The sequence below is a fragment of the Glandiceps talaboti genome, chromosome 18 (genome assembly GCF_964340395.1).
Source record: "Glandiceps talaboti chromosome 18, keGlaTala1.1, whole genome shotgun sequence".
NCBI classification, from domain to species: domain Eukaryota; kingdom Metazoa; phylum Hemichordata; class Enteropneusta; family Spengelidae; genus Glandiceps; species Glandiceps talaboti.
Genome location: NC_135566.1, coordinates 7,821,213 through 7,842,962, shown reverse-complemented (window position 1 = coordinate 7,842,962; position 21,750 = coordinate 7,821,213). Strand labels below are relative to the sequence as shown.

General features: G+C 36.4%; 1 protein-coding gene across 2 annotated transcripts in view; it reads left to right on the top strand.

Annotated features, from left to right (window-relative positions):
* Positions 1-21,555, top strand: part of LOC144448844 (neurofibromin-like) — a 67,576-nt gene extending 46,021 nt beyond the window's left edge. Inside the window, exons 32-51 of one of the 2 annotated variants that reach the window (XM_078139153.1) lie at positions 413-514; positions 1,009-1,146; positions 1,674-1,736; positions 2,143-2,346; positions 3,135-3,232; positions 3,891-4,065; positions 4,805-4,924; positions 5,318-5,435; positions 5,986-6,126; positions 6,628-6,842; positions 7,042-7,103; positions 7,454-7,568; positions 7,858-7,938; positions 8,911-9,051; positions 9,527-9,741; positions 9,915-10,539; positions 10,757-10,857; positions 11,487-11,629; positions 12,060-12,106; positions 12,715-21,555. In XM_078139153.1, coding sequence (XP_077995279.1) covers positions 413-514; positions 1,009-1,146; positions 1,674-1,736; positions 2,143-2,346; positions 3,135-3,232; positions 3,891-4,065; positions 4,805-4,924; positions 5,318-5,435; positions 5,986-6,126; positions 6,628-6,842; positions 7,042-7,103; positions 7,454-7,568; positions 7,858-7,938; positions 8,911-9,051; positions 9,527-9,741; positions 9,915-10,539; positions 10,757-10,857; positions 11,487-11,629; positions 12,060-12,106; positions 12,715-13,059 — 3,249 coding nt within the window. In that variant the 3' untranslated portion in view covers positions 13,060-21,555. Of the gene's footprint in view, positions 1-412; positions 515-1,008; positions 1,147-1,673; positions 1,737-2,142; positions 2,347-3,134; positions 3,233-3,890; positions 4,066-4,789; positions 4,925-5,317; positions 5,436-5,985; positions 6,127-6,627; positions 6,843-7,041; positions 7,104-7,453; positions 7,569-7,857; positions 7,939-8,910; positions 9,052-9,526; positions 9,742-9,914; positions 10,540-10,756; positions 10,858-11,486; positions 11,630-12,059; positions 12,107-12,714 lie in introns of both variants that reach the window. The other variant, XM_078139152.1, reaches the window with a different exon arrangement.
* The last annotated feature ends 195 nt before the right edge of the window (positions 21,556-21,750 follow it).

Sequence of the window (21,750 nt, the reverse complement as noted above, 5' to 3'; positions counted from 1 at the left end):
TAAATTGTCCTAAATACCTACTTTCACCAAATCTACGGCCATTTCAATGGAAACCTGACTTAACTGTGAAAATCAGCCCGTGTTTCGCGTACGTGAACATTTGTCTTACGGAGCTGCCATATTTGAAAATAATCACGTGACCTCTGCATGATGAACGCCGACTATATTTTACACACTCTTCTAGATTTCATACCATTGTTTTGTCACATACAAATGCCTGTGTATGTTTATGATTGGTATAACTTGAGTATGATTTTTTCCTTCAAGAGGAGCCTAGTATACTTACATGTGTTCTTCCATTTTGGGAGATCCTGCAAGGGTTTATGGGAAAATCTTGCAGGAAGTGACATCACAATTACTACAGGCGCTGTCAAAACAAAGAGAAACAGAAATGTTATGTTTTGATTTACAGCTTGGTACGGGTGCCCTTCAAATTACAGCCAATGAGAAAAGTAAAGTACTAGGACATCCTGTACTTCTCAATGATATTTATTATGCTTCAGAAATTGAAGAGGTAAGAACTTGTCTAAATTATACTGACTCATTCTCTGTCATGGATGATTTACTTTCTAGTGTACTGACTGACTGATTGACTATTGGTTTATTTATTGACTGACTTATTCAGTCACTGACTGACTGATTCACTGACTGACTGACTGACTGACTGACTCACTCACTCACTCACTCACTCCCTCACTCCCTCACTCACTCACTCACTCACTCACTCACTCACTCACTCACTCACTCACTCGCTGGCTGGCTGGCTGGCTGATTGACTGACTAATTAAATTTTGACTGACTGACTGACTGACTCACTCACTCACTCACTCTCTGGCAGGCTGACTTAATGACTGAGACAATCGTGTCTTATCATTGTACCAGTTAGTTCTGGCTAGTTAGTACAAGTTTGTCTGGTTGGTAGTAAAAATTCATGGTGACCATTGTCATAACTCACACTATCAATGTCTTTACATTCTCGTTAACACTAGTTTTGTCTGGTTATTACAGGTTTGTCTGGTTGATGATAACCAGTTCACTTTGACTATAGCCAATGCACCAATGCCGTTGTCTTTCATTCATAACGACTGTGATGCTATTGTACAGCAGATCGTTCACATACGAACCAGGTGGGAGTTGTCCCAGCCGGTAAGCAGTGTAATATTTATTATTATAACCTCAAATTGTTGTCTATGTATGTCTGTCTGTCTATTACCCCTTGTGTGTGTGTGTGTGTGTGTGTGTGTGTGTGTATGTGTATGTGTATGTGTATGTGTATGTGTGTGTATCTGTCTTTACCAGTCTATGCCTGTTCCAGTTATATATATGAACTTGAGGTAAGTTCTCCTGTCTTGACTGTTGTCACATGTCTGTCTGTCTGTCTCTGTCTGTCTGTCTCTGTCTGTCTGTCTGTCTGTCTGTCTGTCTGTCTCTGTGCCTCTTTCTGATAATGTTTGCCTTCAATTACAAGTATGAACTATTGATTATCCCTGTCTAGACTGTTCCCATATTTCATACATCTTTGGATTATTTCTGTCTCTGTACAAAACTGCGTGTAAAGTTCAGTGTTCTTTCATTTAGCAGTCATAGATTTCTGCCCTTTGCGTGTTATTGTTCACCACAAACTATGTGCATCAGGTTCCACTGAAACCAAGTATAATCTACTCTGTTTGTAGGATTTGGTCCAAGTCCATCCCAAGATCAGACCCAAAGATGTTCCAGGAACGTTACTAAATATGGTAAGTTGATATTGATTATGCAGATTTGACATGTCGATTTCAGATATTAGGATCCTTATATGGAGATGGTATAGCTGAATAGGATTATTAACATATAAATATCATAAACCTAGGGGGATAAGATCCAAGTCTGAAATCATTGTTGGATTATTTGCAGGCCTTCCTAAACCTAGGGAGTTCATATCCACATCTAAAATCATTGTTGGATGTCTTGCAGGCCTTAGTAAACCTAGGGAGTTCATATCCACATCTAAAATCATTGTTGGATGTCTTGCAGGCCTTATAGTTAACCTAGGGAGTTCAGATCCCAGTCTGAAATCATTGTTAATGTTGGATTTCTTGCCTGCCTTACTAAACCTAGGGAGTTCACATCCAAATCTAAAATCATTTGTTGAATTTCTTGCAGGCCTTAGTAAACCTAGGGAGTTCAGATCCAAGTCTAAGATCAGCTGCCTACAATTTGTTGTGTGCCCTGACGTCGACATTTAATCTGAGGATAGAGGGTCAACTTTTGGACACCTCAGGACTGTGTATTCCTGCCAACAATACTATCTTTATTGTATCTATTAGTAAAACACTGGCTGCAAATGAAGCACATCTCACATTAGAGGTAAGTTGATGGATACATGCATCTGTATAAGTCATACAGTCTTTGCTGTTGGTCAGAGAGATGTATCGATTGTACCCGCCAGAAAGGAGAAGTTTACACAACCAGCGACAGGCAAGCAGTAACAAACAGGCTTGTTATAAACTGGGACATTGAATAAATGAATTTGATAACACTTTGCACAGCATGTCGGAACTGCAGTGACTTGCATTACAATTCATGGTTTGATAATATCGCTTTTAAGGCCTTTTTACATAACAGTTCACAATCACAAACAAATTTGAAGTTCCCCTGGCATTTCATGTACATGTAAAGAGGCCATAAAACTTTTGTTAATCAAACCATGAAGTGTAATACAAATCTCTGTAGTTCCAACATGCCAACAAAGTGTTCATTCACATGTTTACTCTCTCTGTTTATAGCAAGTTCCACTTGTAACTGCTTGCATGTCCCTGGTTGTATTGCTCAGAGGCATAACACGACATGGACTAAATTACCAAGGGGTTCACAAATTTTGGTGAACTAACTCCATGAAAATCATAGAATACAAAATCAGTATATATTCCCATCGTATAAACACTCACTTAACATGTTAAAAATATAGAACATTCTCTAGGGGAGTTTTCGTATTTGGATGAGAAGTATCCACATATCTGCTGTCCTCAATCTTTGTCATGATGTGTAACAACCAGGGTATAAAGCCCATATTTTTTGGTCAAATGCATTCAACTTGACTTGTGCACTCTGTATAAGTTTTACTATCTGACTTTACTTTTTCTCTTGTTTTCCAGTTTTTAGAAGAGTGTATATCTGGTTTTAGGAAGTCTAGCATAGAACTGAAGCATTTGTGTTTAGAATATATGACACCATGGCTGCCAAACTTGACCAAGTATGTAGCATTTTTATTTCCACTTTGTGGCTACTGTATGTTTACAGCCCATTTCAATTTATTAATCACGCCTCTGTTTGATACAACCATGTAGAAACCAATAAGAAAATTGTATATTCTACACTTTATAGATAGCAAGATCACAATTTTTTGCTTAATTTTTGTCAAAATGAAATAATACATGTACTGCAACCAGCTTGAGACACGTGGATGTCAAGGTTTTGATGTTTGCGCGGTGGCATGTTAGTTCATTTCATTCAGACAAAATGTCGCAAGACACTGTATTCATTCAATCTTGCTATCTTAAAGTTTAGAATGTACAGTTTCTTATTAGATTCTGCACGCTTGTATCAAAGAGCCAGTGAACGCTAACATGAAACAAGCTGTATAACCTCTCAAGCATTTGACATACTAGGTGATACTGCCTCACACATCACACTTCATATTTGGTGACTTAAAAACAGTTTTGTTCCTCCAGAGTATCTCTGTGTTTAATATACTGTGATTAGTATCAGAGGCATTGAAGTTTACTCAACAAATATTCTCACCAAAATTTGTAACTACTAACTCAAAATAGTGAGAAACATTCAAGTCAACCCACAATTGTAATCTTCTTCCACAATCTTTGAATTGTTGTCATTTTTGTGTATTTTACCAGGTTTTGTAAGCACTCCGACGAGTCCAAGAGGTCCAAAGTGGCGGCCATTTTGGACAAGCTTATTATGATGACTATTGAGGAGAAGGAGATGTATCCATCCATACAGGCTAAGATCTGGGGGAATATTGGTCAAGTTGGGGATCTTGTTGATGCAGTACTCGATAGTTTTATCAAGGTATAAAATATAATTATTGTATCTGTACCAGAGATTACTTGCTCCAGTGCCTGTGCATACTAGAAGTATTTTCACTGCAGTGCAATACCGGAAACATTATTACATACCTGCATGCAAATGATATGCAAATGAGGGTTCAGTTTTTCTTGCACACAAAAGCGCATGATTGCACAGTATCATTTTTACGGAAATTTGCTTTTTTGGATAAACTTAAGTAATGATAACAGAACTCCATGCTGTGTGAGTTCCAGTGTGGGTACTCAGGGGTATTTGCACTCCCTCTTGCAGTGTTTTCTGCTGCACATTCATTTACTATGTTCCTGAAAGGTCGGCCGCAGATAATACTGCAAGCCCTTGCGCAAATACCTTGCTTAGTACCACACTCACAGGGTATGAAGCTTTTCCAAATCTGGCTGTACAGCTTCAGTTTTCTGCAAACAGAAGGGTAACGTTCTATATTTGTGTACCCAGTAACATTATTTTGGTTGGAACCCCAGTAAAATACCATAGTAACTCCAATACATGCAGCTTTTGCTTACTTCCTTTGTGGCATTTTCAACCTTCCACCCCCCCCCCCCCCCACACACACACACACACACACACATGCATGCACATGCCACCTCACCTTTGTGTGAGCGCTTTCACTGACAAAGTCAGTCTAACACACTAATAGGCCAGCTGTAGATATTCGGGACCCTAGCTGTCAAGTACAAATATATTGTAGTCTTGTTCTTTACAGACGAGTGCAACGGGTGGTCTAGGTTCACAGAAAGCTGAAGTGATGGCTGACACAGCAGTGGCACTAGCATCAGCAAATGTACAGTTAGTTTCTAGTAAAGTCATAGAACGAATGTGTAAGGTATGTAGTCTCAATATTATCTTGACAAAATACATTTGTTTTTGAAGGGAACCTCGTCAAATATGAAAAAATACAACATTTGCACAACTGAACTATAAGTGAAATGCTAGTGTCGTTTGCTGAGGTATCATAGTAAAGGGTAGTTAAGTGAATGGACATTCGAAAAAGAAATGTTAATTTGCATAGCAACCATGGTAACAACCAATCCTGAGTGCATTTTTTATACCTTTACCACAGTTGTGCTACAATGTCACTGTCATGTGTTTTTTCAAAGTAAAAAAAAAAAATCCATATTGATGATAATTATGTGATTTTCAGCATGTTTAAAAAAAATAACACGTAAACTATACAGTTGTGCTACAACGCCATTGGCACTATTTTGTTTCCACTCAGTTAATAGACAAGACTTGTATGTCACCAACACCAACTTTAGAACAACATCTAATGTGGGATGACATAGCTATCCTGGCCAGATATTTACTGATGCTGTCTTTCAACAACTGTCTCGACGGTAAGTCATCTCATCTCATCTCATCAAAGCCTTGCAGTGACGAGTCATGGTAGTTCATATAATGACAAGTTCTGTGAATTTTTCAAATCTCAATTGATGTAATTTCAAATTCTACTCTGGACAGGTTACCATGGTAACATAAATGTGCCTGATTATATGAATTTGTATTCTTGTTCACTCAAAAGCTGTAGTAGAAAAAGAAACAGTATGGTGTATTTGATGATACTTTCAAATCTCAACCTACCCCACCCCTTTCCTCCCAACCCAACCCATACACTACAAACCCAAACTCACCCATAGCCTCTCAGTCCCACCTCTACCCTCCAACTACACCCTTATGCTACCAACCCAACGCCCACCCTATCTTTCCTACCCTACAAACCCAAACTTGCTCTCCTCTCCCCTACCCTACCCAGTCAACATCACATACCCCAACCCTATCAAATAGCTTTATCATACCCCATCCCTACTCTACATAATACAGTATTAATTGAAAATAAATCTTTTATAAGTTCTAATTACAACTTCAAAATCTTCATCTATTTTACAGTTGCCAACAATCTTCCGTATCTCTTTCATATTGTCATTTTGATGGTGTCTACCGGTCCCTTATCACTTCGTGCCTCTATTCATGGCCTGGTCATAAACATAATTCACTCTCTGTGTACCTGTACACAGCTAAATTTCAGGGGTAAGTAAAATGTCTGTCTGCTTGTATATCAAAGATGAATCCCACCTGAAAGAGGCAAATGGTTGCAATTACGTTGTTCACAGAATGTTCCAACTCTGTCAGGAGTTCGATGGATTTGTAAAATAAAAGTTTACCATCACTCTTATTCAAATTATTATGGCAATGAATTAAACTATATTTATAGCCAAGTTCCTTTTTAGCCCCTGAACATTTTTCACAAAAGGTAATAGGCACTTCGGAGTCATGAATATTCATTGTTCAACCATTGCATAAACATTTCTGATTACTCCCATGATGCAATGTGCCCCACAGCAAAGATCACCAAATGAGGGACAACCTTAACTTGATGTTTCTCTGAAATTACTTTTAATGTTGGTGATGTAAAACCATGAAATAATTCTCCAGACCCCCATATTAATAAAAATATCTTTATTTCCTGGAGTGGCGCTCCCTTTTCAGAACATTGATTTCACTTTAGATTTGCCAACTTTTTCTTTTCAGAGGAAACAAAAAACGTCTTACGGTTGAGTTTGACAGAGTTTTCTCTACCAAAGTTCTATTTACTGTTTGGTATCAGCAAGGTCAAGTCAGCAGCCGTCACGGCTTTCCGGAGCAGCTACCGTGATCGGTCTGTCAGTCATTCACCCCAGCAATCAGAAGTTATGCCTCTTAGTTCACTGGAAGTGATTGTGGATGCCTTGCTGGAAATCATGGAGGTAAGCAAGTGGAAAAAAAATGAAAAGGGCAGAACAGTACCAGTAGTGTATTTTCTAGAAATTGGAATTATGATACGACAGCCTGTGAAGTAATAGTTACAACTGATGTTTTGCTCAGTACACTCTTTTATCAATGTTTTGATGTAATTGTGTCACCATTTTTTGTACTATTTGCATAATGAATTCTTTTTTTCGATAGGCTTGTATGAGAGATATTCCAGAATGCCAATGGTTGGAGAAGTGGACAGATCTGGCAAAGAGGTGAGAGTTCAAAGTTCAAAGTTCAGATTCTAATAGAAAGACGCTTCAGAAACAGAACTTTCTGTATTTGAAAGGAATCAAGCATAAGAATAAAGTGCACAGTTAAAAAGAATGGCAAAAAAAAAAAAATTGAGGGAAAGAAAAGAATAAAACAAAATTCATTGTTTGAAGTGCACAAGGATCTGTACATCTTGGTGAAACTCTACCAAATCAGCAGAAATATTGAATCAAAATTTGGTACATTTTTGAGTGAACTATTGTATATGTAACTGAGGAACTGAATAATGTCTTTCACTTTGAAAACTGTTATCAGTACATTTATTATCTCCCTGTCTCTGTGTCATCAACAGGTTTGCATTCCAATATAACCCAGCGTTACAACCCCGTGCTATGGTAGCCCTAGGCTGCATCAGTAAAGGTACCACCAACACTCAAGTCAAACAGTTACTCAGAATACTATCAAAGGTAGGCCTACAATACCCACCAGTGTATATGGTCACCTATTTAGATATCACTCTTTCTGTTTTTATGCCCCCTTCACATCCCTACTGACCACCTCAATTTACGAATGTCGCTCGTATCTTTACATTTACAGAAATTTTTTCAACATTTTATTCCATATTGTTATACATTGTATCTGTCATTCTGTCATTTTGTATAAAATTTTCACCTTTTAGTTGTTTGAATCTGGTTTTGACCTTTGACCTGTAGTTGTTACTTTGTATTGACCTTTGACCTGTATTCTCTTTGTCAGGCTTTGGATACGTTCAGTGATATTATATTGATAGATTCCATCGTTATGTGCCTAACAAGATTGCAGCCTCAACTTCCATCGGTATGTCTCTTTTTACATTTTACAAACTAACACAAACGTTGCTCTTTCAAAGGTAGATGCAAGATACTCCTTATTCCTTGACACAAGTAACATACATTGCTTATTTAATTATCTCATTAGGATAAAAATGTAGGTGTGAAAAACAGTTGTATGTCAGAGGTGTAGAAAAAGTTGGTCCAGAACAGAAGAACAATCCTATGTAATTCTTGTGGCTCCACTGATAAGATAAAACTGATTGTGAGAACCTGGGATTGAAACCCGGGCCTTTAAACCCCAATGTTTGACTCCCATGTTCTTGTATTTGTGATGTCTTATCAGTGGAGCCGTAAGGATTACATCGGATCATTCTTTATCCAAGACCAACTTTTTTCTAGCTTTCCTTATAGACAGCTGTTTTGTTCACACCCATATTCAAATCCTTATCTGACATTGGCCTTGAAGATTGAACGGGACAGTGATATGTTTTATCCCTGTGTGCAAAGTATTGTGACATATGTACCTGAGATTTACTTGCACTATACCTCACGCATAGTGCAATACCAAAAAACATTATTGCATACCTGCATGCCTGCACTTTTCTTCGTTCAGCCAAGGAAAAAACGAGTGACCGAAGGGGGCCTTGTCACTACAAGTTGCTAGACGAGTAGTGACAACCCTTAGGTCATGAGTATTTTCTGGCTGAATGAAGTAAAATATTGGGGAATAATATCATTATACCTCCTCAGGCAAAATTTATGAAAAGTTGGGAAAAATAATGGCAGTTTGAAACATTTTGAATTATATTTCAAGCACTGCAAAACCAGTGACTAGGACATGGGTTGTTGTGACTTAAAATGACCAGAGTATATAATCCATATTTTCTGTCCAAAGACAATAACCTGCATTGAGTATGGCATAATTCTTGATGTTATTGTTGTTAGCACTATTTTTAATGTCAAGCCATCTTTTGTTGTTGTTTTTTTTCATTACCAGGATTCACCACTTCATAAAGCTTTGTTCTGGGTTGCTGTTGCTGTCCTACAACTAGACGATATCAGTCTTTATTCCTCAGGAACGGCATTACTAGAACAAAATATCCTAACTCTAGATGAAATTGGAGTTTTTGAAGACAAGGTAAGGGGCGCGAGATCAATAGTAATGTAATAGAACCTGAAGAACAACATTGCTACAACAAACACTGTAAAGGTAGATGTTAGGGAGTTTTTGAAGGCAAGGTAAAATTATTTCAAATTTCAAAAGTCATTGATGGCTCTACTAGAACTAAAACTATGAAATGTTAGATGAAATCAGTGGTTTTGGTGTTAAGGTAGTTGTTTGAAAGAAGGTGAAGTTGCCTGGAAAGGAGAGTTTGTGTTTTGACATAGAGGGCGCCATAACATTGATGCAGCTCATAGATGTCAAGTTACATCATTTCAAACAAATACATCTTCCTCTTTGATCTTTTGCAGCATATTTCACAAATTTGAGAAATACATTTTGTTTTAAAATGTAGCCGCTAGTCTTTAATTTTAGTAAGTTGATAAAATCAAACCTTGATGTGTGAAGTAGAATTGATAATTTGTTAAAGAACTTCTCCATCTCATTGCAGAGTCCAGAGGTTTTATTCATGGAGATAAGGGAACCATTGGAATGGCACTTCAAACAAATGGACCACTCAGTTGGGTTGGGTTTCAAATCAGATTTCAACTTTGCCCTTGTTGGACATCTCATCAAAGGGTTCCGTCATCCGCACCACGACACTGTTGCTAGGACAATCAGAATCCTCAACAAACTGCTAGTCATCGTTGCTAAGTCTAAGAAGTGGTAAGTAGGAATAAGGCTGGAGGGGCAAAATTGAACTTAATTTTTGCAATGTTGTTATTATTTGATCATGTCAAGATTGTATTGAATTTCTGATCAATCTTCCCATTTAATGTTGTGATAAATCTTTATTTTTTAAGTTCATTAATTTATTTGGTTTGTCGTAAACTTTTCAGTGACAAGTTTGATGTGACAGTAGATAGTGTAGCTTACTTGGCTGCGCTGCTCTCTGTCTCAGAAGAAGTGAGAAGTCGGTGTCGAATGAAACATATCCTGCCCCCAGGAACCCCGGAATCAGCACCGAGTGGAGATCCTTTCGGATCAGACGCAGCACAGGCCAGTATAATACCTGCAGCAGCACCTTCGCCGATACCACCAAGGCTCCCACCTAAGAAGTCACGGCGACATAAACACATGACGGAGTTATCCCCACCTAATGTGAAAACACAGAGGAGTTTAGATTCAGCTCTGGAACAGCAACGTTTGATGTCTGAACCTGATAAAACAAACTTTAAACAACCGAGGAGTCTGGATTTAGGACACACAGTACCCAAATCACACAGCAGTGTAGATTTAGTGCAGAGGGGAGGGTCAAGCCCTGCTGTAGAGCGGGAGCTGACGATGACAACAACGACAACAACGACAACGACGACAACAAGTACAGAAACGCCCTCGGATGTTGAAAAGAATGAAGATGCTAGAAAGAAGAGAAAAGTGTCAACAATAGCCGAGAACAGTGTGTTGTTGGATGAAGAAGTTTTAACAGATTATCAAACACAGGCACTTTTACTCACAGTCTTGGTAAATATTTCATTTTTTAAAAACAAGAGATTCTAGAGAAACTAGTAACAAATATTTCATTCCAAAATCCTTTAAAACTTGACATTAAGTATTAAACCCATGCTATTTAAACTTGTGGTCCAAAATTTAAAAATATACTCGGAACAAAAATGTCACCCAAAAAGTCATTTCATTTGAGAGTAAATCCACTCACCAAATACGTTCATTTTCTTTGTAGGCAACTCTGGTGAGGCACACTCCAGATGAAACAGAGTGTCGAGTACTCTATGAATACTTGGCAGAAGCGTCCGTTGTATTTCCTAAAGTCTTTCCTATTGTGTAAGTATGACAGCCTTTTCAACTTTGACCTTTCACCTGTAAACCCTGACAGGGTCAACATTTCTGATAGACTATGGTAAGGATGAATTGACCTGCTCTTGAACTTAAAACTTGAATTTTCAAGATTTTGACATCAGCTGTTTCAATCGATCAGAGTGTTGTATATTGAGATGCTCTTTCCCTTAGAAGTGTACAAATGTAATGAAAATATTTTCTAGGACAAATTTTGACCAAAACCGATGAGATTTTAGTCAAATTTTTCACCAACTTTTTACGACACACTGATGTCTGACAAATTTCTACAATACATAGAGAGTCAGCCAATTACAAATCACGCAAACTCAGTTCTTTTACTCTGATTATTGGAATTCCTCGCACGAAAATAGCTTACATAAACCAAAAAGAAGACATTGTAGTTTAACCAATGGCTCCAAATAATTGATAATTCAATACAGCAGAGCAAACAAAATACATCGTCACTATTTGACCTTTGACTTCGTACTATGACCTATGACCTAATACATCCTGTGAAGTCACCCAGCTTCAGTTTACATTCAAACGATTGTTAAATTCCATATTTTTGGTAATGATTTCAGATTGTTAAATATGTTGTTGTATTTTTTCGACAGACATAGTTTACTAGATACCAAAATTAATTTAGTGTTATCAATAAGCCAAGACCAAGCTACACTAAATGCTGTACAGAATATTATTCAAAATGTTATATCCTGTGAAGATGCTGCAACTCAACAACAAATCTCAAATTTGCAAAGTAAGTGATCGTTTGTCAACAAATCTCAAATTGTAAAGTGATAGTTTGTTAACAAAATCTTGAATTCCAAAGTATTAAAGTGATGTGATACTGCCAACAAATCTCAAGCAATTCATTTACATATATCAGACCTCTAGTAGGTGATATTTTTGTGCTTTGATTTCCACTGTGCTATCCTACAGTGTGCCTACAGCGATAAGAGGAGGGATTGGGAGGACAATTTATCTTGATAATGATCAGACTTTTTTCAAAATTAGAACCACCACTAGATTTCATTGCTAGACAATTAGATATTTTTAGTCACTGGTCAGGGGATCACAAGATTTCAAATGGATTTGGCCACCACTGTTTTGTGTCCAGGGTATCTTTAGACTTGTCAGATATTGTATCCTTAATGAACGGATTTTTCTGTATGAAATTTTGTGTACAGGCCTTGGTTTTGGTGGTCTGTGGAGGTTTGCTGGTCCATTTACAAAGGTAAGATTAATTTGTATGATGTACCATTTGTAAACCAACCATAATCCATACCGTAACACCGAAGTAAAGCATTTTCTGTATGTACCACAATCGTTTATAGCATCCATATCAAGTGTAAAAGTATACTGTTTCATTTGCTAATTGAACAAATTACAAAGGCCACATGCTAGGCTTGTAAATAAACAAATTGAAACAGTATACTTTTACACTTGATGTGAATGCTATAAATGAGTGTAGTACATAGAGGATGTGCTTTACTTCAGTGTTACTTGTTGTATTTCACTTCATAGTAGATGGGTTGTGGTTCATCTATCTAACTACAGGTTTGTTTATTATTCAACTACAGTCATACTTATCTGTGCAATCCAAACTGTACCCTTCATGAACTTCTAAAGATGGAGATTTACTCTGTAGTAGGAATACCAAAAGTCACTTTTTTCGCAAAATGTTTACAAAGTGCCCAGTTGTTCACCTACAATATTTTGATAATTTGTGACAAATTACTTTATCCAACATGGCTACCACGTTTGTAGTCGTTCAATATTACAGTCAAAGACTTGATACTAGTAGCTGACATTATTATTATTGTTGTTGTTCCTGGTTTCCAGAATCCTAACAGTGCTCCCCACTCAGACAATGCAGAGTTGTTTGTCAAATTTCTGGAAGCTCTACTTGAAACTGTGTTACCGGGAGACGAGTACGATAGTTCCTCACCGATGCCGAGTCTGATCGGAATGGCGGCCACAAATCTCAACTTATCAAGTTCAATGTCATCGCTGTCAATATCGTCGCTCCACTCCCCGACAGAACAGGAGCAGGCAGAGATGGCAGCCACAACGGGCGGCAGGATAAGACATGGGTCTGCCAGTCAGGTACCCAAGCAGAGAAGTCTCGGTGGAAGTTTCAAAAGGAAGAGTTCCAAACAGAAAGGGGGTCGACAGAATCATACGTGAAAGAACGCACAAATATGAAACTTGACGTTTCTTTGCTGAGCTGGTATCACAAACAAACAAACAAAACGTGTGGATAGAAATCAGATATCCACTATTGAAAAGTTGAGATGAAATCGATGAAATATTGAGATTTCTGTCTCAGAGGATAATGTTGTACAGATAGTTGACATAAAAGAAATACTATAAAAGGAGAATGAGAACTTGTAATTTAATAACAGGAAAAGGGATGGTGTGTTGAAAATTTCATGACGTGATCGGCATCTGAAATTTGTACAGATAGTATGTATATGCCAGAATCACAATGAATAATTCTATAGTCTGTTGCCATAGTAACTACTATGCTGTAAATAAGCCATGTGTGGCAGCCAGGAAATGCATATTTTGTATGAACATGTATAAAAATGATAATTGTCGTACACACAGATTTTGACTACATTCCTTAAATATCTTCCTCTCTTTTTTTTTTATCTTCTGCATTCCGTTTCAATCCCACTTTTTTTGTATTTTATCATGATGTTGTCCGATTGCTTTGTCTGTCTCCTTGCCACGTATTTGTCATGAAATTATTCAAGTCTTTGTCATCATTATTTTGTTGTGTGTATGTACTCTCATTTGTCCCTCTCTTCAAAATAACTGTGTGGTACAAACATGTATTTTATCGTGTTTCACTGTTTTGGCAGATAATTCACATAATTTGGAAAGACTGAGGTATAGAGTATGGAGCAGTACTATATAGTACATGCAGTACAGTAAAATACAGTGCGGTACAGTACAGTACAGTACAGTACAGTACAGTATATGCAGTACAGTACAGTACAGTACAGTATATGCAGTACAGTACAGTACAGTACAGTATATGCGATACAGTACAGTACAGTACAGTACAGTACAGTATATGCAGTACAGTACAGTACAGTACATGCAGTACAGTACAGTACAGTACATGCAGTACAGTACAGTAAAATACAGTACAAAACATACAATAGTTTGGACAATACAAGATATGCATTTTCTAATGGTAAAATGAATAAATCAAAGTGTACAGTTTTCCAACTTCAAATATATTGAAAGTGTTTATTATAGTGTTATGTGTTGACACGTTCTTCACCTGACACAAGATGGCTGGATATAGTGTGTATGTCAGAGTTCAAAGTTGAAAGGTCGTGTACAAAGTACATGGGGATAAAAGCTGTCAGCTACTGTAGCAAGTTGTGATTTGAAGTGGTTTGGGGTAAAGAAGTAACTGATGAGATGGCAACTACAGTAAAATACTGAGGGTTGTCTAAGAGAACCTTACTCCCCTTCCCTTTTGCAGAATAGACTGATTCGCATATTTGGTAATATAAGATCAAACCAAATAGCACAAGTCTGAAGGGAAGGGGCAGGTTAAAAAAGACCAAGGTTGTTGATGAGATTTTTTTAGATTTTCAACTTACTTGGGTTGACTTGAACAATTTGGTATACTTTTGTAAAGCTGGTATTTTTAGCAACTATAATTATTCAATGTGGCTGGGTCATTTTGCATTCGCGTAATCGTGAAGTATTTTGAATTCGGTATGTAAATTTGGTAACAAAAAAAAAACAGTTTCAGAGACAGTCCGTTCGGTTGTTTTGACTGCAAATTTTTGCAGAAGCAGCAACCCTAGATGGATAAATTCATCAAGCAGTTTCTACGAGGTTGGGTTCATTTTTTAGGACTCATCCTAGATAGAGACTCACCATGAAATGTTAATTATCACAGAACTGTGTCATCTCTTGTATATTTAATTCATTTCATCATCAAACGAAGTAAAATACTCTGTGGTAATTATGTGCAATATGGTCTTTTAAAAAGTTCTAAAAAAAAAGTAAATCTGCATGAATTTCTGCTAAAATCTTTTTTTTTTTTTTAAATTAGGTAATGTACCAGATAAATTTGATAATTATGTGGTTTTCACCATTTTTTGTACAAGGATGTTACAGAGACATAAAAAAGACAATGTTTTTTTTGTTTTAGATTCTACATCATATTGGTTTTACCAAACAGTACTGTGAAATGTCCCATTGTTGGTTTGTTGAGTCATCCCCGATGCACTGCCAAACCCTTGAAGTATATTTTTAAAAAACTTGACTGTTTTTTTGTTTTTGTACAATATTTACATGTAACTGTTATTTTATGTATTTTTGTTTATCGGAATAGGCCTGTCATAGATTGACTACAGATTTACACTACATGGTTTCTCCATTTAAAAAAAATATATAATAAATTGTTGATCCCTGTTGTCGTATGTATAGGTTCATATTTAAATTATAGGGTTCATTGTATCCCCATGGGGTAAAAAGGTTTACATAATTGTGTAAAAAAAAATTGTCTTTTACACAATTACCTTCGTAATAATGCTAATTAAGTTTTAATAAGTCTAAAAATATCCCCATAATGTGATATGGACACTAATGAAAAAACTTTTACTTGAAAATTTTTCAAATGATTCACATGTCACCTATTTACATCACTACCTGGTCATGCCACTAGAGGGCGCTAATTTTGGAATGAGATTGTCAGTTTATTTTCTCTCTTTCTAAGTTATCAGCATTCGACTGATCAAGCTACCAACAATTATATGTAAATGAATTTATTCTGTCCTACTTTGAATGAAATCTCACTTAGCAGTCATTACGCTGTCTCCCCTTCTTGTCCTGTCTTTGACCTTTCACCCTGTGACCTCTGAGAAAGGTCAACTTTTCTGAATATCACATACAACACAACAGTACAAGACAGGAAAAAGGTCAGTGAGAGTGACAAAATATGATTTCATCCAGACTATGTAGAAATTTTTGGAAACATGTTTTAGTTTACTGTTTGTATGCTGTTCAATGTTGTCTAGCAGTGGAGATACAGATGATTTTTAGTGAGTTCGTAGATGACTTGTTACGAAATGTATTTGAAGGTAAAAAGAAGAAAGTGAAACACTTACAGAAAGTTTTCTCCAGTCACATCATATCCATAATAGTAGTTCCCATTCATTTGTTGAAATTCCATCGTGTTGGGGTAGCTGTAATGTTGGGTTGTTTACAACAGTGGCAGATCAACTATTGGTAAGCCGACACAGACACAAACTAAAACTGTTACTGCTACATATTGATACAAGCTTTCAAAGGACATTGATTTCATTACACTCACAGTAGGGTGGTGTTTCTGATAGCAAGTTTTTATAAAGTGGTGGCGCATTCAATGTTGATGCTATCTTGGTTACAGGGTGATTATGTCCACATCACCAAAAGCAACATCTTATGTAATCTACCACATTAAACAATAGTTACAGTTTGTGTCTATCTTAGTTTGCCGATAGTATGTGTATCTTCATAATTCATTCATCTGTAACTTGTCATTCATCAGAAATTTGAATTCAGTCCTCCATCATTGCCTCATTTTAATTTTCTCTCAAATGGATATTGTTTCATAGTGATCCAATAGCACTTAGGTCATGGATATATCTCCTGTCAAATTTTGACTCCCACTGTTCACATTTATTGTGATTGTAACAGTTTTGACGGAAACATTTTACTTTGTAACCAACTCAGGTTTGAGAAACTACACAAATAGTTTGATGTTGGCGTGTGGAACATCGGAAGAATTGTCTGAACAATATTATCTGTTATCAGCTGTTTATCAGCTATGTGTAAAAGTCTAGCCATAAAAAACTGCAAAGTTTGCCAAAATCCAAGATATATCACATGATCTATACATTTGAGTGCAAAAGAAGTCAACATCAGTGTCAGTACACATGATATTTTCAGAATTCCTTGTTGCCTAGTTACTCTAGGATTCATCAACTTAAAGGGGCCATGTGTAAAAAAAATAAACTTAAGGGGTCTCTGTCAATATGATCTTTTGGTCAGAAGGGGTTCACTTTTCAGACAGGTCATGCGTGTTCCATATCAGATACATATGTCGATATTTTCCATAATATATTATTTGAGAACTTAGAGGGGTCACTTAAGAAGATTCATTGACCTAAGGGGTTCAATCTCCAGGAGATTCACAGACATATTTAAGAAGGGGTCATTTTCAAGAAATTATAATTTTAAAAATTGATTTTTGTTGTCAAATATTTGAAGCTCCAAGTATGTGCAACTATTACTTGCAGTTGACAATCATTTAGATGGTGTAGAACACAAAATGGTGGTATGAATTGAATACTCCTATGATAACTTGTATGGGCGGCCATATTTAATTACATGTTTCTCATGACCCCAACTGATCCAATATTTCTTCTAACTGGCAAAAATATTATAAATCAACGCCCTCAGTGGCAGGATTAGAAAATAATTGCAATGTCACTGATTATATGATGTCAACCCCACAAGCATGTATCCGAGTGAAAATTACAGTTTAGTGCTGAAATTTGGAAATTTAATAAAACCAATGGTTCAAAGTTTCCTTTGTACTTTAAGTGTAATATCTCTATTTCCATTAAAAAAGGTGTTATGACGAGAAACATAGAATTAAGTATGGATGGCCCATTTAGGAGAAAAATATTTATTGTCATAGTGACTAAGAGTTATTCCTCAGTTTTGACAACTTTTATACATCAAGATAAGTAGCCTTAAACCCTTAACTTGGTTAAGTTCAGCTATGTACTCTCTACACTCACTTTGATTTTTGTCCAGTGATTCAGTATTCAAATCTAAATTTAGATTACAACTTCACATAACAATGGCTTGATCCACTTGAAATCATGAAATCTTTCCGTTTGTGATTGGCTTCTGACACAGTTTATGTCGCCTAGCTCGACTATACTCTTCTCATTAATTCAGATCACATGGTGATGTCACTGATGTCATCTGACACAGTGGATAGATGGTGATGTCACTGATGTCATCTGACACAGTGGATAGATGGTGATGTCACTGATGTCATCTGACACAGTGGATAGATGGTGATGTCACTGATGTCATCTGACACAGTGGATAGATGGTGATGCCACTGATGTCATCTGACACAGTGGATAGATGGTGATGCCACTGATGTCATCTGACACAGTGGATAGATGGTGATGTCACTGATGTCATCTGACACAGTGGATAGATGGTGATGTCACTGATGTCATCTGACACAGTGGATAGATGGTGATGCCACTGATGTCATCTGACACAGTGGATAGATGGTGATGCCACTGATGTCATCTGACACAGTGGATAGATGGTGGTGCCACTGATGTCATCTGACACTGGGTAGATGGTGATGCCACTGATGTCATCTGACACAGTGGATAGATGGTGATGTCACTGATGTCATCTGACACAGTGGATAGATGGTGATGTCACTGATGTCATCTGACACAGTGGATAGATGGTGATGCCACTGATGTCATCTGACACAGTGGATAGATGGTGATGCCACTGATGTCATCTGTCACAGTGGATAGATGGTGGTGCCACTGATGTCATCTGACACTGGGTAGATGGTGATGCCACTGATGTCATCTGACACAGTGGATAGATGGTGGTGCCACTGATGTCATCTGACACTGGGTAGATTGAAAATCCAGTAAGATTGTACAGCCCATTTTCTGGCTGACATTTTGTTAAAGTAAAATATTGAATTGAAAAGTCTAAGGGTGTGTTGAGAGAGAACATAGCTGAAATCACCTAAGTGAAGGGGCTAGGCTAGATATAGTGCAATTTATGTCTTTTAGGTGAGACTACCATCTGGGAGTTGATCCCTGAATTAATTCTATTCATGTGTTCACAAAGTCACCAGTGCAATCCCTTTAAAGCATTTCATGTTGTGTAAAATCAGCACAACCCTGTACTTATAAACTGAGTTATAATATAGACCAATACAGTAAGTTTGCTCCACCAAGTACATGCATAATATATTTAAACTTAACTCAAGTTGACCATGGATGCTTAGTTATTTGTTTTTCACTGTAAAAGGAAACCCTTGGTTAAAGCTGCATAACAGAGGGACAGAAATACATGTTGTCAATCACTGATTTTGCTACAAGATGAATACTAATTAGCTAATTTACATATTACCCATAACTTTCATAAGCAAAATTGATGCATATTAATTAGCTAATTTACTTATTACCCTGATAACTTTAATAAGCAAAACAGTCAGTGCATACTAATTAGCTAATTTACATATCTAATAACTTTCATCAGCAAAACAAACTCAGTGCATATTAGTTAATTTACATATTATATCTGATCAGTGCATACTAATTGGCTAATTTAAATTTTATCTCCTAACTTTTTTCAGCATCTCGAGAGTAGAGAGCTGTATAAAGTTTAGAACAAAGACGAGTTACCAGTATTGGTGACATGACAATGAAAGATCTCAATACAGTAATAAATTTGTGTTTCTACTTGAAAGACATGGAACAACATACACCAAGTCCATGTTTGTAGCTCAATAAATTGCAAAAAGTTTACAAAAATTTTCAAATATTGTTAGTGTGTGGACAGGAAATGATTTGTAGATAAACTGGGGAAACACATCAAGTCCATCTGTAACTGTAACTTCCCCATATATTTATGTCAGTATATGGGTAAGGAATAATCTATATATATAGTACATAAACTACATGTGATCTGCTAATAACATATCTTTACTCAGTTTATAATAGAAGTCACTTGCTATGAATTAAAAATCCAAAATAAATTCCCCTTTCTCATCTTTTGTATGGAATGTATTAAAATATCACCTTGCATAGTTTGATTGCTTGTCTTTGCCACGTTTATTTATAAGCCACTTCCTGTACATACAACTTTATGCCCCTTTTTTCAGTTTTTTGCCATTGAGTTATAAACACACTTAGTCTATGTTGTTTCACACTATTTTTTTCAAGTAAAAAAAATATCCTAAATTATTTTGAAAAATAATCCATAATTAAAGTAACCATATGGATGACAAATAGGTCTTTATTTTGGATTTTTAATTCCTAAAACAACGCTACTATAGCATCGCCTAAGTCAGTATTTGTAAGTCAATAAATTACAAAAAGCTAAAAATCTTATTATTGTACGTACAGTAACAAATATTTTACACATTTTAAAAATGTTTTTCAATTTATTGATTTACAAACAGGGCAGGGGTGAACAAATCATTTTGTGAACTGGTGGTCCCCAGACCAGTGCCTTAAAAAATCCAGTGGTCCTGCTGAAAGAATTAGTGGTCCCAGGTCCCGCTAATGTGAAACATGAAATCTTGCCTATGAATCTGTATATTCAGATGACTTTTTAACTTTGTTATTAACAGTAAGGTACTGGTCCAACGGACCAGACAAGGTAAAAACCAGTGGATTTGTTCACCCCTGCAGGGATTTAGTAAATGTTTTTCACATTGTTTTTCCAAGTGTAAAAACACAGTAGAGTTGTTTTAGGAATGAAAAATCCAAAATGAATACAATTTGTCATTCATATGGTCACTTTAATACCCATTTCAATCATGGTCTAGTTTCATTACACTGTTCATCACACAAAGGTGACATTTTACAGGGGACATGAAATAAATGTGTTTTATTGATTTCTACCAAGAATGTGTCTTCAGTGATGACTCAATGTCCTGTATTTCCATTGTCCCTGGTGATTTTGACTATAAGGGGTCCACAGACGTTAGTCACCTGAGTGGACTGCCTGACTGACATCAAAGCTCAGTAAATAAATAAATAAATAAATAAATAAATAAGATGGCCATTGGTAGTGTTCTGAAAATTATGGGAATACGACATTGACCACTTGATAATCTAGTTTATTTAAAATAAACCAATGTATATGTTCACAAACCTGGACATGTTATGCATTTCTGTATATTGTGAGTCCAAAATTAGCACATTTAGTTTAATTTTTTTTAAAAACAAGGGGTAAAGTTTTCATCGCACCAGTGAAAAATGAATGTTAAATATGTAAATGTAGTGATAATAATGACGAGAGTGAGGCCTTTTTTTCATTTGTAGCAATTGTCAAAAAAATAATCCATCACCATCTGAAATTTTTTTTCTCCAAACTCCGAATTGAATTTCATGAATTGTAATATTAATGATCACAACATGATCAGAAATTGTTGTATTACTTCATTCTGTGTAAATAGACATGGTTTATATTTGTTACTGTTATATAGTATAGTTCAGTCATTAGTTAGCACGTCGGAATATGCCCAGTGCTGGCGTTTTTCACACTTTTGTCAAATTATGTCTATGGCGGCTATGCCACTAATTTTTGGGTCCGTGTACAGATTGCAGTAGTAGATTTTGTAAAGATATTTGCAGACAATGCAAATCACTGTGCAAATTTTTAGATGTTTCCTATAGAAACGCAGAGTATTGGAAATTGTAGTACATTAGATATAAATGTACCATTGCTTTTATTACAGTGGAAAAACTGATGGAATTTACAGTCCCGTTTTACTGTTCTTTTTGTGTTTTCTTTCAGCCACTCAGCTCTGCCTGTAAAAAGCTTGATTTGTATGTTATTTTCATGAGCAAACACACTTACATGGAGTAAAGTTAATTCACTCAATTTTATAATGGTATCTTGTGTACTCGTATTTTGTTCAGTGGAAGATGGCGTAAATATGCATGCTTGAAATTTCATTCATCATGTATGGCATATCTTGTATTGCATTCCAACAATGTGCATGGGAACAAGAATCTATGGTTTTGTCATTACTGGAGGCATTCCATTTACATCTGGTTATTACATACC